General features: G+C 42.4%; 1 protein-coding gene across 1 annotated transcript in view; it reads left to right on the forward strand.

The window, feature by feature from the left end:
- VPS26A (VPS26, retromer complex component A) overlaps positions 1–11,435 on the forward strand; it is an 11,645-nt gene extending 210 nt beyond the window's left edge. Inside the window, exons 2-9 of the mRNA XM_041427229.1 lie at positions 3,183–3,332; positions 5,008–5,080; positions 7,115–7,271; positions 7,725–7,889; positions 8,305–8,411; positions 9,441–9,509; positions 10,097–10,239; positions 11,119–11,435. Of these exons, the coding sequence (XP_041283163.1) occupies positions 3,183–3,332; positions 5,008–5,080; positions 7,115–7,271; positions 7,725–7,889; positions 8,305–8,411; positions 9,441–9,509; positions 10,097–10,239; positions 11,119–11,232 (978 nt within the window). The 3' untranslated portion in view covers positions 11,233–11,435. The remainder of the gene's footprint in view (positions 1–3,182; positions 3,333–5,007; positions 5,081–7,114; positions 7,272–7,724; positions 7,890–8,304; positions 8,412–9,440; positions 9,510–10,096; positions 10,240–11,118) is intronic.
- Positions 11,436–12,887: the final 1,452 nt, after the last annotated feature.

Consider the following 12,887-nt stretch of genomic DNA (forward strand, 5'->3'; position numbering starts at 1 on the left):
GGGGGGGTGGCCGCGGTTGTGAGGGGTGTGCAGGGGGGCGCGGAGGGGGCGCGTACCATGGCGAGTGCGGGGCGGGGGGGCAGCGCCGATCCGCCATCGCCTGAGGCGGCGGCGGCGGCCTGGGCAGGGCGGCGCCGCCTCTCCCCGCTCCTTCCTTCCACAAGCAAGGATTTAGGGGGTTATTAATTTTATTTGCGGATCAAGAGTGCCCGCATGACCTCGGCAGGGCGGGGTTTGGTGCTGAAACTCGGGTTCCGTGTGCCCCGCAGAGCTGCCGTCGGGGAGAGCGCCCTGCGCTTGTCGGGATCTTCCGGCAGAGCCGTGAGGCAGCGCTGGCAGCCGCGGCTCCGCTCCGCACGGAGCGCAGCCTCCGGGAAACCGCGGCCGCCCTGTGCCCGGCAGCCTGGGCCGAGTGCTCGCTGCGCTCCGATGAAGAGGTTGAAGAAATACGTGCTGTAAAGAGTCATCTGGATCGATGGCTTTGTGGTTCTGGGGCGTTCGGGTTCCTTCACGCTAGTCTCCTGTGCGTGCGGGAGCTGCTCGGGGCTCCGTGTGAGGCTGGGATTTGTGTACCCTGTCAGCCGCTGGCATTCCCACAAGTCCTCCAGTGCAGCTATTGCACTTCAGGGCTGAACGCAGCTGGGTTTTGGTCCTGATGTGGCAGAATCTCCAGCGTCTGTCTTTTGCACGAAACCAAGAGCGGAGCATGGCATTTGGCCAGTTTCTGGAAACCCCAGTTCTCTGTCTGCATTCTCTTAAACTGTAACATAAGAAGCCCTACGATAGCTATCTAAAATACTTCTTGTTTTGCATAGTTTCCCCGCAGCAATATCTTCGATAGCAGCTGGAGGAGATGCCTGCTGCTGACTTCTTTATTTCATATGTTCTTGTTCTTTCTGAAGGAGATCATAGCTAATCTCGGAGGAGTGCAGTTGAAATATTTACATGCAGTCTCCTGAGAAGTGATGTGTTCCCAGTGTTTGGTCTGGTTGACCATTTAAATGGTCAGCCTGTAATTCAGAAGGTACTGTGAGAGCATCCTATATAGTTTACTTTAATGTAATGTGCTTCCTTGTTTAGTTAGAGGGGAGTATAAGACAAATCTGGAAAACAAGTACAGTTTCAAGGAGAAAATGTGGCCTGCTCAAAAGTATCTTGTGTTTAAAATAGTCTACAATTTGGAATTCTTGTTGAAACTTTCTTCCTTTTCTCTTGCCCTTCTCCAGAAGCCAAGAATCAGTAATGGTTCTAGCGTGCACTGTTTGCAAAACAAAACAACAAAAAGCATTTTCCAGCAGTCTGTACAAATCTGTGCTTGGCAGAGACTTGGAATACATTTTGGTCTTCTGTCTGCTGGCCTTGCTGGTCGTCTGCTGCTGCTTTCACCTCGGAACGTGTAGTAGATATAACAGGGTTTCAGTTGGAGTCATACCCATCTTTGTGAGTGGAAGTGGGGCCGATTGCTGAGCACATACAAAGTCAGTTTGATCTTGTGTGAATCACTGTTCTATAGCTCCAGCTTGCTCTGTGTCCTCTGCTCTCTAGGAGGGGTGAGCATGAAGTCACTCAGTGTTCCTACTGCTAAGCAGTAGCATTCAGATCAAATCTTCCCCTAGGCTGTCTGTTTTTTATGCTGCATTTCAAACTTCAGGTCCCATAACGTCTTGGAAAGAGTTCTCACTCCTTTTTTTTTAATGTTACATTGATGAAGTGGCAGTGATTGTGTTGTTTAACCCCAGCTGGCAAGAAAACACCACCCCAGCTGCTCGCTTATCTCCCCACCCTGCTGGGATGGGGAGGAGAGGCAAAAGTAAAACTTGCAGGTTGAGGTAACAGTTTAATAATTGAAGCAAAGTAAAATACAATAATGGTACATAATAGCATAATAATAATGAAAAGGAAACATGAACGAGTGATGGACAATATAGTTGCTTACCTACCTGCTGACTGATGCCAGACCCCTGCCAGCCCCTTCTGGGTAACTCCCCCAGTTTGTACACTGAGCAGGACATTCTGAGGTGTGGAATATCCCTGTGGCTGGTTTGGGTCACCTCTCCTGGCCATGCTCCCTCCCAGCTCTGTGGTGTAGAGCATGAAGCACAAAAAAGTCCTTGACTTAGAATGAACCCAACTTAGCAACAGCTAAAACCTCAGTGTGTTATCAGTGTTGTTCTCAGACTGAATTCAGAAAACAGTGCTGTATCAGCTACTGAGAAGAAATTAACTCTAGAAGAACATATATCTAGAAGAAATTAACTCCAGCCAAAACCAGGACAGACTGTTTCGTGTATAACAAATTCATCTGGTTGAAGCAGATGTTCTCTTGGAGAGCATAGTGTAATTTCTCAAAAAAAAACCCAGAAATCACACTGAATTAGTGAAGAGTCGTCTGCTTTACATCAAAGCAGATTAGTGCCCAGATCTTTGGAGGAAAATGTTGGCTTTTGTACTAATCTTACTGAGTTTCCCACAGAGCCACGAACATGTTTTGCAGCTTCTTGTAAGAGGTGTTTGTGTGAGATCAAAGGATGATCTCTCGCGTTCTTGTGTTCAGTGCCGGTCAAAAGTTGGAGCGCAGAGAATGCTGAGGAAAGGTGAGGACAAGCACTGTGCCTGGAGCAGTGTCACAGCTGCACCTGTAACACCTCTGTGATGGCAGCCTTGTGCAGCTGAGGTGAAAAACTGCTTCACTTCGGCTGAGGTGAAGAACTGCAGGGCTGTGGGAAGAACTGCTGCCTCTCAAAGCTGCTGGTGCTGTCTGCTAAGACAACTGTGGTGTGTGGGCAGAGGCAGCAAATAAAATCCCTGTTCCTGTTCCCCAGCCAGGAGGTTGCTTTGGGCTTTGCATGATATCCCTTGTTATTGTTTCTTTCCATTCCACTTTGCTCTAGTGTTTGGGTTTTTTAGTGGTTGTAATGGTAATTACGCTGTGTACTTTTTACAAACGTGATATTTTGTAAGAGCTGTCGCTGCTTGTTACTGACCTGATTTCAGTTCTTTGCTGGATGAACAGCTGTCCTTTGTCATCACTCTTTCTTGGGTCTCTGATACATAATGGCTTTGTAACTTCGTGGAAGCACAAATGGTTTTTCCCCGGTGTATAGTGTAGAGCTGCAAGTAAACACCACATTTAAAATTGAGCGTCCACTGTGTAGTAATTAATCCAATTCTTGTTATTCCAGAGTTTTCTTGGAAACCTTTTCGTTCCTGTTTGTGAGATTGATGTTGTACTTAATGATGCCGAAACACGGAAACCTGCAGAAATCAAAACAGAAGATGGTAAAGTAGAAAAGCATTTTCTCTTCTACGATGGAGAATCTGTTTCAGGAAAGGTAAATTTTTATTTAAAAGTGACTATTAATCACTGTTCTGATTCTGGCATGCAAATGCATATTGGAAGGTAAATGAAAAACTGCTGTGAGAGCTGCATTTTGAGCTTGTGTTGTTACTCAAAGAGGAAACTGTTTTGCTATGTATGGTTTTTTTTAACCACAGTCATTCAGGCAGCTGATAGAAGTCAACATTTTTGAATAGTAACTATTTATTTCCGGTCATCTGATATTTATGAATAAGCTTTTTATGCAATGATGTGCAATCTTGCTGTTGCTTCTGATGAGAAAACTGTTTCAAACTGGATCCCCCTGCTTCCCCTTCCCTTTGAATTCCAAAATCCACAATCCAGTACAGGTAACAGTAATTTCTGGCTGGCACAGTCAAAAATTTGCATACCCTGAAGATAAGCCTTGCATTCCATGCCCTGAAGTGATTTCTGGATTGCAACAGAGGAGCAACATATGTAGTTCAGCTGACTGCTGAGTCAACAAGAGTTTTACTTACTGGGAAAAGAGACAATGAAGTTGAGCTTTCCAGAGCAATTTCCCTACATTCAGTATTGCACCTAGGCACTCTTTACCATCACTGTTTTGCTGGAGCCATTCTCACTCTCTGAGTATTTCTGCTAAGATTCACTTCTCCTTCAAAAGACTTGAGCTGGGTACAGTTGGGTTCTGAGATTGACTTCTGAGTGCCAACTTTGATCTTGACTGACCTACAGCACTGGGCATCTTCCTGCTCTGGCTATACCTTTTTATAAAAAGATCTTGCTTCTCTGGAAATATCCTTGCAGGGATGTGAAGGGCCACAAGATGAGCCTCAAACCCAGGAAACTGAGGGAGAAGCTTATGGTGACCTGATGGAGCAGTGCTTGCTTTTATTGGGGATGCCTGAGAGGTGCCTGATGAGTTTTGGCTGACACAGGCACAGTGGCATGAGGAGGTCTGGGAGACCAGAAGTTTTTTGGACAGCTTCTCTCTACCCCATCCTTTTTTTCACCACAGTGATGGATTGTTCCAGTGATTTACTTCCAACTCAAATAGTGACAGTGTACTGGATTTTTGTACAGGAATTTCTCTGGTCGTCACTGCCTCATAAGAAAACATTTTATGTGCTTAGTATTTACATGTTTCAGTACAACGTAACCTTGTGGAATCCTTTCTTACCTGTTTTTGAGAATCAGAGTCACAAATGAAAGTCTTCATAGTGGGTTTCATTATCTGTTATTTTTCATTGACTTAGCCAACACCAGTATTTAGCTGTCTGCCGGAGAAGGGACTGAAGCTCACATGACTTGAAAGGAATCAATCTCATGGCATTTCATTTTTGAACTTCCAGATGTGACTGTCAGAAGATGCTTTGAAGCATCACGACTGGCTCTGCTTGAGCTCTGCCTTGGTTACTTAATTTTGGGACTTGAAAGTTCCACTTTTAGTGATGAAATTCAGTCTCGTGGATGATTAGATTTTTCTTGAATGTTTTAGTGGTGCCTTGGAAATTCTTAGTTTCATGATCAGCTGTTTGATGTGGCTGCCTTCAAGTTCTTGAGAAGAGATCTTGGTTTCCATAGGCATGTGCTAATAGGTTTTCCTTTTTACTGAGATTGTGTTAGAGTGAAAATGTTGAAAAAATTTAACTTGTGTTTGGTTTTTTTGTTTTTTTTTACCTCGGTAGGTGAACGTCTCCCTTAAACATGGGAAGAGACTAGAGCACCAAGGAATTAGAATTGAATTTGTAGGACAAATTGGTGAGTTTGAGCTATAAAGGGGCTTTTAGGTGCTTGTGGTTAATGGAACTTGGGACTATCAGCAGTTTGGCTCAGACAATGCAACCTGTTCTGATCAGTGGGTGATAAGGGCCAGAGGAAAGTTGTTTTCCTTACTTTAAAGCAAGTGATGTACTAATTTGTGCTACTCAGAAAGTCACTGGGAGAAAGATACCTACGTGGGAGGGAGAACTGGGTTGGTGAGTATTCAGTCTGTCTCAGACTAGCTAAAAGTTGGATTAATAACCACTAGAGATTAAAAAAAACTAAACTTGTGGTCTTCTCTGAAAGAGAAGAGGCATACAAAAGAAATTAAGAGGCAGCTTACGGCAAAATACTTTTTAAAATTTTATGGTAGTTGGTTTTATAAAACCTATTAGAAATGTAAATTCCTTATAAGTACCAAAGTCTGCTTGGAGTTGAACTATGAGGAATCTTCTTACCAGTCCAGGTAGTCTCTCTGCACCCTTGGGCTGATGCTAAAACTCCTTCCTTCTCAGAGAGCTCTTTGCATTGTTGTCCCCCTTGGAAGTAATTGCTCAGGTTTCAGCCTCATACAATTGACTTCAAATGGAATTTCCCAAATTCCCTATTTCTCATCAGTCAGTAGGCTCCAGTAGTCTGTGTCTGAAGTGTTGTGTAGCAGTGTGTCTGAGACCTGGCACCTGCTGCTTTGTGCTTGGAGGTTTTGATCAGTAAGGTTGTAAAATTAAACTCTGAGAATAAAGCAGCACTGTGATGGGAGTGAGGCATATAGACAGAGGGAAAAAAAGAGCTCAGGTATGTCACCTTCATTTAGTCTGCTGTCTTCTAACAGCTGTACAGATTGTTTTTCATCTTGACTAACACATTTTATTCTCTAGATTAATTGAATTTGATGTAGTGTTTCTTGAAATTCTTACCTTTCTGGGACTTTCTGTTATGCTACCTTTGGAAGTCCACAGAGTTATGCAGATGTGGTTTAAACTACTGCTCTTTGTACTGGTCCATGTTTTCTTGCATCCTTCCAAGTGTCAGTATAGAAATGCAGAAAGGATTCCAGTAGTGTGATCTCTCTGCACTGTTTGCAGACTAACTCCATACCAAAGCTGCATTTTAAAGCAGCTCTTCAGAGTACAGCTTTTCTGGCTGACTGGCACAAGAAGTATTTGATAGGCAGCATTAGATAAATGCTTGTCCCAGCAAAGTACATTTTTAGACAATTTGTGGTCATATTAGAAATAGGAGTTACTAGTTAGTGTTAGTTTCTGCCACACTGACAGTGATAAATTGTGGAGTTGGTCTGTTTAGTTCATTTATTCTCTTCTGAAAAACTTCAGTCTGTGTAACACCAACTACCAATGCTGATGTTCAGTTTTGAATGGTTGAGAAGCTTATTTTTAGATGCTGAAGTGTTTGGGTTTTGATTTTAAGGTAATTTTTGGTGAGAATTGCACGACACATATCTAGGAATGAATCACTGGCACTGCTCTGGGGACAGGAGATGCTGTTGCTGTGGGACTGCCTTTGTTTCCAAATGACTGATTTAGACCAGGGGTCATAATAAGCTATTTGACTGTAGAGTAGTAGTAATAATAAATTATTTGCTAGATGTTGTTAATCTGCAGACCAGATTAGGATCACTGGCCTGTCCTAAATAAGGCAGTCCTGACACTGCTTAGGCTTGTCCCTGCAGCAACAAATGCTGGAAGCCAAAACCAGGCAATGCTAATTACAGAGCATGCAAAGCAAGAAGTACTTATTAAAGCTAGCTAAACTGTCATTAACAAACAATGCCATGCTAGTGAAGCTCTCAGTGTGTTCTCTTCATTCCAGTTAGTTCTTTAGGGATGCTAACTGTAGGTTGCTAGAACTGAAGGTAATTCAAAAATCTGAATAAAACATTTGGTCAAATATGTGTATTTTAAGTTGATTGCTTCTGTTATACTCTCCCACCTGCTGCTGTCAAACTAAAGACAATTTTGTTTGCTAAAAATAAACACTGAAACATATTTTCCTTTAACTTTCTAACTTTAGAACTCTTCAATGACAAAAGCAATACCCATGAATTTGTAAATTTAGTGAAAGAACTGGCCTTACCTGGAGAACTGACCCAAAGCAGAAACTATGACTTTGAATTCATGCAGGTTGAAAAGCCATATGAGTCCTACATTGGTGCCAACGTCAGACTGAGGTTTGTGACTGCTAAACCTTTTTTTTTCCCTCTCCTCCCCTGTAGAAAATTCATAATTTAGCAATTATGCTGCCCCCTCTTTCTTCCTTTTAGTTATTGCATAGAACATGTAAAAGCCAGTAGTGTGCCTTGTTTGGAGTTGGGGATATTTTAACACAATCTGGTCTTTTCTACTTAATTTGGGATCACTCAATGCTGTTTGTATAAATAAAATTCCTCCAGTTCAATCAAGTGAAGACTGGCCATGTCTCTCCTCTAAAAGAATAACCCATAGCCACAACTGAAGAAAACACTCCCACATGTGTTTTGTCTTGTATTTTAGAATCTGACTCTTTTCTGCTTAGTCTTGACATTGTACACTGGTCTTTCAAAGAATAGCTGTACTTCAGAAGATGAGGGCTCTTACTTAGTAAATCTGAATCGTTCTGGCTAATCCAGTGGCTTTCTTCCTAGGTATTTTCTAAAAGTGACAATAGTGAGACGGCTGTCAGACTTGGTGAAAGAATATGATCTGATTGTTCACCAGCTCGCTACATACCCAGATGTAAACAACTCCATCAAAATGGAAGTAGGCATTGAAGACTGTCTCCACATAGAGTTTGAATACAATAAGTCAAAGTAAGTGTCAGAGAAAAATGCTTTTTAGTAAGTAACTTGGTATGAAAGGGTCCAGTATGTAATACATGGTGACCAACTTCACCTTCTGGAGACTTAAAATGTAAAGTACTAATTTCACAAAGACCTTTTTGAGATATAGTTGGCTGTTCTGTCTTCAGTACTAACAGGAAGGTCATTAGCAAATATTGAAGACTTATTTTTTGCATTTATGCCTTTACAGTCTGACTAATAGCACTTCCTGTATTGATACTGATGGAATGATGGAAATATTGTAGTTGCTGTGGTCTGGCTGAAGTGCTTAGTTCACTGGGGTAGTAACCTCCCAGGCAGATAGCTGCCTGTGTGACTTGTGTTCAAGAAAGTGCAAAACTTGTGTTTATTCTTTAACAAAACCCCCCATTTTGTTCTCTTAAAGGTATCACTTAAAGGATGTGATTGTTGGAAAAATTTATTTCCTCTTAGTGAGAATAAAAATTCAACACATGGAGTTGCAGCTGATCAAAAAGGAGATTACTGGAATTGGTAAGAGAAACAAAGGGCAAATGAAATGGCAGCTTGTGTGCCAGTTGAGCCTTATGCAGACCTGGAGACTGAAGTCAGTAGTAGCAGTGCTGGCAGAACCAGTGCTTCACCAGCTTCTTTCTCACTGGTGTTTGACTGCCATTTGCATTTTGTGCTTTGGCAATAATACTTCGTAGTCAGCACTGCCAGTCTGTTTAATTGCTCTGGGGTTGTGACTCTTGGGACTCTTCACAAATGTGAACCCTTGTAAATGGAACTTGGGCATAAATACACAGAAGTGTAATCAGCCTTAATAGATAAAGAACAAGGGAGGAGGTGTAAAATGCATCCTGAAGACCCCCTTGCCTCTACAGGGATTGACTGGTTAAGGGGGCTTGGTAAACATCAGCATGAATCACTCATGTTCTAGAAATGTGTCATTTTCTGTCGTCCAAAAAAATGGATGTGATGGAAATACCAAGTGGCTTTGAAGCAGAAACAGCCTGATCATGGCAGATCAGCCTTGTACTTGCTGGAACAAGGCTGGAAGAGGCTGTGGCTCATGACACTTCACTCCCCAGTAGCTGGGGTTCTTGGGAGCTTCTTGTATGGAGAATGAGAAAGCTTCCACTGGAGGAAGGGCAGAAGGCTCTACTTTACTGCTGGCTCTTGAGCTGGCTGAGGAGCCTTCAGTTCCCAGCTTGAGCGTGGCCTAGCAGTACCAGTTGCTACCACCGCTCACCGAGCAGAGCGGTTTCAGGATTCCAGACTCTCTTGCTTGTCCCTTATTTAAAGCTTGCATATCCAGGGCTCCTTTGAAGCTCTGGTGCCTGCCTCTGCTGTGTCAGTGTGGTGGGAGGAGAGTAAGAAAGATGTGCTGCCTGGGAGGGGGTTTTGCTGGCCTTAGCCATGTCTGACTTACATGCACGGCAAAGGCGAAAAGGCAGTGCTGTGTTAGTTTAAAAGCTGCAGAATGGAAGTTGTTGAGATAAGGCTTTGGGAATGTTTAAAACTGAAGTGTGTGTTCTCACAGAGAACTTGTTTCACCAGGACCCAGTACCACAACAGAGACTGAAACTATTGCAAAGTACGAAATAATGGATGGTGCACCGGTTAAAGGTAAATAACTGTGATTGTTTTCAAGGGGGAGCATTTAGTGTTAAAATCCTATTTAAAAGGTATATTTACTTTAATTTAAATCCTGTTTAAAAGATCTGGAGCAGAAGAGAGGACTTACACAATTTTTTTTAACTGAAGAAACAACACTTCTCCGTAGGTTACTGAAATGATGATGTATTTTCTACTTGGAGAAGACATTTTTATGGGCATTTAGGACATTTCCTTGGGGTCCTAGTAACTTTTACCTTTATTTACCATTGGAAATTCTGTGACTGATTTTTCCATCAAACCTGATTCCATGGTGTAGACCAGCTCTAAAGAGTTCAAAATACTGATCCTTCTGGCTTTCCTGCTTGCACTGAGAAAGGGTCCTCACTTTTCATTTCATACTTGCTTCTGTGCTCAGTGTTATATTTCTGATTTTTGGTGGGTATTTTTATGTCTTGTGTGTGTTTGTTTGCTTTTTTTTTTAAGCAAGGAACAGCAGAGACAGTGTTTGGGAAACTGCTTTTATTTTGCATGTCTTCTGAAACTGTACTAATTATTCCAGTTGTAAGGAATTAATTTAAGCTCTCTGTTTTTTGCAGGTGAATCAATCCCTATAAGATTGTTCTTGGCAGGCTACGACCCAACTCCAACAATGAGGGATGTGAACAAAAAATTTTCAGTGAGGTACTTCTTAAATCTGGTGCTTGTGGATGAAGAAGACAGACGATACTTCAAACAGCAGGTATGGTCTAGAGCAGTCCTGCTGCAGAATTACCTGGGCTGTTTCACTTGCTGCTTTGAACCTTCAGCAGCTTAGAAGGCACCTGTGCTTCGTGTGTGGTGTAAGTGTTTCTGCTGGCAAGTGTGCTGACAGCTCTGTAGGTGATGTTACCCTGCAGAAAAGGAGCCATGGGGGATGCTGGATGCTATTCCAGCAAGGACAGGGTGCTCAGTACCATAGAACTTGCTTTGGGGATACCCAGACAAAACTCTGGCTGGGTAAAGTAAGTTACTGGTGCATTTGTTTGCTTCCTTAAACTCCTGCAGAGAAATCTCCCCTCCTGCACTAGTTTTGAACCCTGGGTTCAGAACTGCAAAGTGTTAATAAGGACTGAACATTTGACTGAAAATGTTAGAGAAGATGAGGTGATGCTGAGGAAAGGGGTAGCCAAAAGAGTCACTGGAAGAAGCTGTGTGGGTTAGATCAAAATCTTCCTGCTACAAAGTAGACAAGACAGTGTAATTAAACATGGAAAACAAGAGGGAACTGGAGCATACACTGGCTATGGTAGGCTTTGGATTTTGAGAAAAGGAGGAAGAAAAATTTCTTGAACTCTTCAATACTATTAAAATTGAGGGTAGGATAGTTAAGGAAGGGGTGACTGCTCAAGATTGCAAGTATGCAAGCAGTAACTAAATATGTAAATTTAATGGTGGTGTCTTTCTGTTACTTTTACATGAACTGCACTGATAAGCAGTGGGGATGCATTTTTTGGTGGGTTTTTGTGTTTAGTTATTTTTTATTTTCCTGAAAGTTTTAGTTTATCATGAACTTAAGATACTAGATGCTGTTGCTTTAATGGCAGCTGTTGGTTTCAAGAGTGTTTTCTTCCTCAAATAGGAAATAATTTTATGGAGAAAAGCTCCTGAGAAGCTTAGGAAACAACGGACAAACTTCCACCAGCGATTTGAATCTCCAGAGTCACAAGCATCTGCTGAGCAACCTGAAATGTGAACTGGTCTAAGGTGAAAAACTTTGCTTCAGTGCTTCAGCAGGTTAAAGATGGCAGCAGCCTGTGGGAAAAGAAGGCCAGAATTCCCATTACAACTGTCTTCCTTCATCTTGCAGTGCTGCGTTTACCATGCTACTAAAGCGTTCTTCAGTTAAACATTCAAGTATGTATATACATTTAAAATAAAGTGCTTTCTCAAACACTGGAACTTTCTTAAGCTACTATTTTATACTGCACATTTACTTTTATTTGATAATGTTGTATGCACTTGGGTATGCAAAAGCTTAAATCTAGTTATTTCCATGCATGGTAGGCTGGTGTATTTGATTTTTGCTGCTCACCTCTACAGTGTAGGCTAAAGCATTTCCTGTCTCTCATGTTGTTTATTGCATGTTTGTTTCCAATGTTGCTTATTTGCTTTGTTTTGTTTTGAAACTGCATTAAGACACAATGACTAAATCACACTAAAAATCAAGGTTTATGGTGCATTTGTCCTAAAATCTCCTAATTACTATGCTAGACAGGGTTTAACTGAAGCTGCATGTATGTGCGCTATGGTTGGAGCCCTCAGACCAGTGGTTCTCAGAGGCTTTGCATCTGTCAGTAACAATATGGGGAAGTGTCTTTGCCCTCTCTCCCCCAGTTCTCTGTCAAACTTCTCTTTCACACGAGTTGCTCCTAACTTTTGGGGGCTTGTTACCCAGTAATTAGTGACTGTAGGGGTGTCATGTGTTCACCCTCAGGTAGTGAGCGGGTGAAGTATTTGAACATAGTTACCTTTTTGATGAAGTAAATGCTGGTAACATCGATTATTTTGCAAATATGTGAAACTGTGTTTCCTCCTGGCTTCATGATTCCACTGTCTTCACAGTCAGTGTCTGTACCTGTCCCGACAGGAGAGGCAAACTGTCCCCAAAGGACACCCTTCTGGCCTCCTAGAGCAAACGAGCTTCTTGTGGTCCTCTGCAAAGATACTCAAAGCCAGGCAAACCTTAAAACTCAGAAGCTTGTCTGGCCCAGCAGATTGTTTGTCTTTCTCATCATCTCGTAGGCATTTAGTGTTTGAAGAAGTAGCTTAAAGGAGTGAAGTGTTCATTGTGCGCACGGGGCGCGGCTCTGCTGCCAGACTGTGCCTTGGGCACAAGCGGAAGCCTGCTGTGAGGAAGGCAACTTGCACTTGTGGTTCTCTTGGCCTTTAAACCAAGGCTTCTCAGCTCCGGTGCAAGTGTCATTGGTAACCTTACTTTATGAGTAAGTAAATAATCAAATTACATTTCTGTAAGAACTGTTTTATTACTGCGGCACTTTGATAAAGCAGAGACTGTGTACTTTGTGCTAGGATACTCCTAACGCGGATATCTTCGGCTGAGAGCAAATCCAACTCCCTCATGTAAGTGCCTGTTCAGAAACTTAAAATAATAAAGTTAAAAAAAAAACCAAAACAACCAAATATTTTCATGGTCACTTGCATGTCGTAAACCTGGGAACGATGATTTTGAAAAACTTGATTGTACTTAACCAGCCTCAGATTGTGCAACCATGTATAACGAGCGGGGGGAAGGCATCCCGAGCTGCTATTTGAATTATTAAACCGGCTGTATTCTCACTAAACCCGCCTGGTCTGTGTGTGAGGGGCGCTGCGCTCCCTCAGGGCTCC

Source organism: Onychostruthus taczanowskii, unplaced genomic scaffold (genome assembly GCF_017590055.1).
Source record: "Onychostruthus taczanowskii isolate IOZ18803 unplaced genomic scaffold, ASM1759005v1 scaffold98, whole genome shotgun sequence".
NCBI lineage: Eukaryota > Metazoa > Chordata > Aves > Passeriformes > Passeridae > Onychostruthus > Onychostruthus taczanowskii.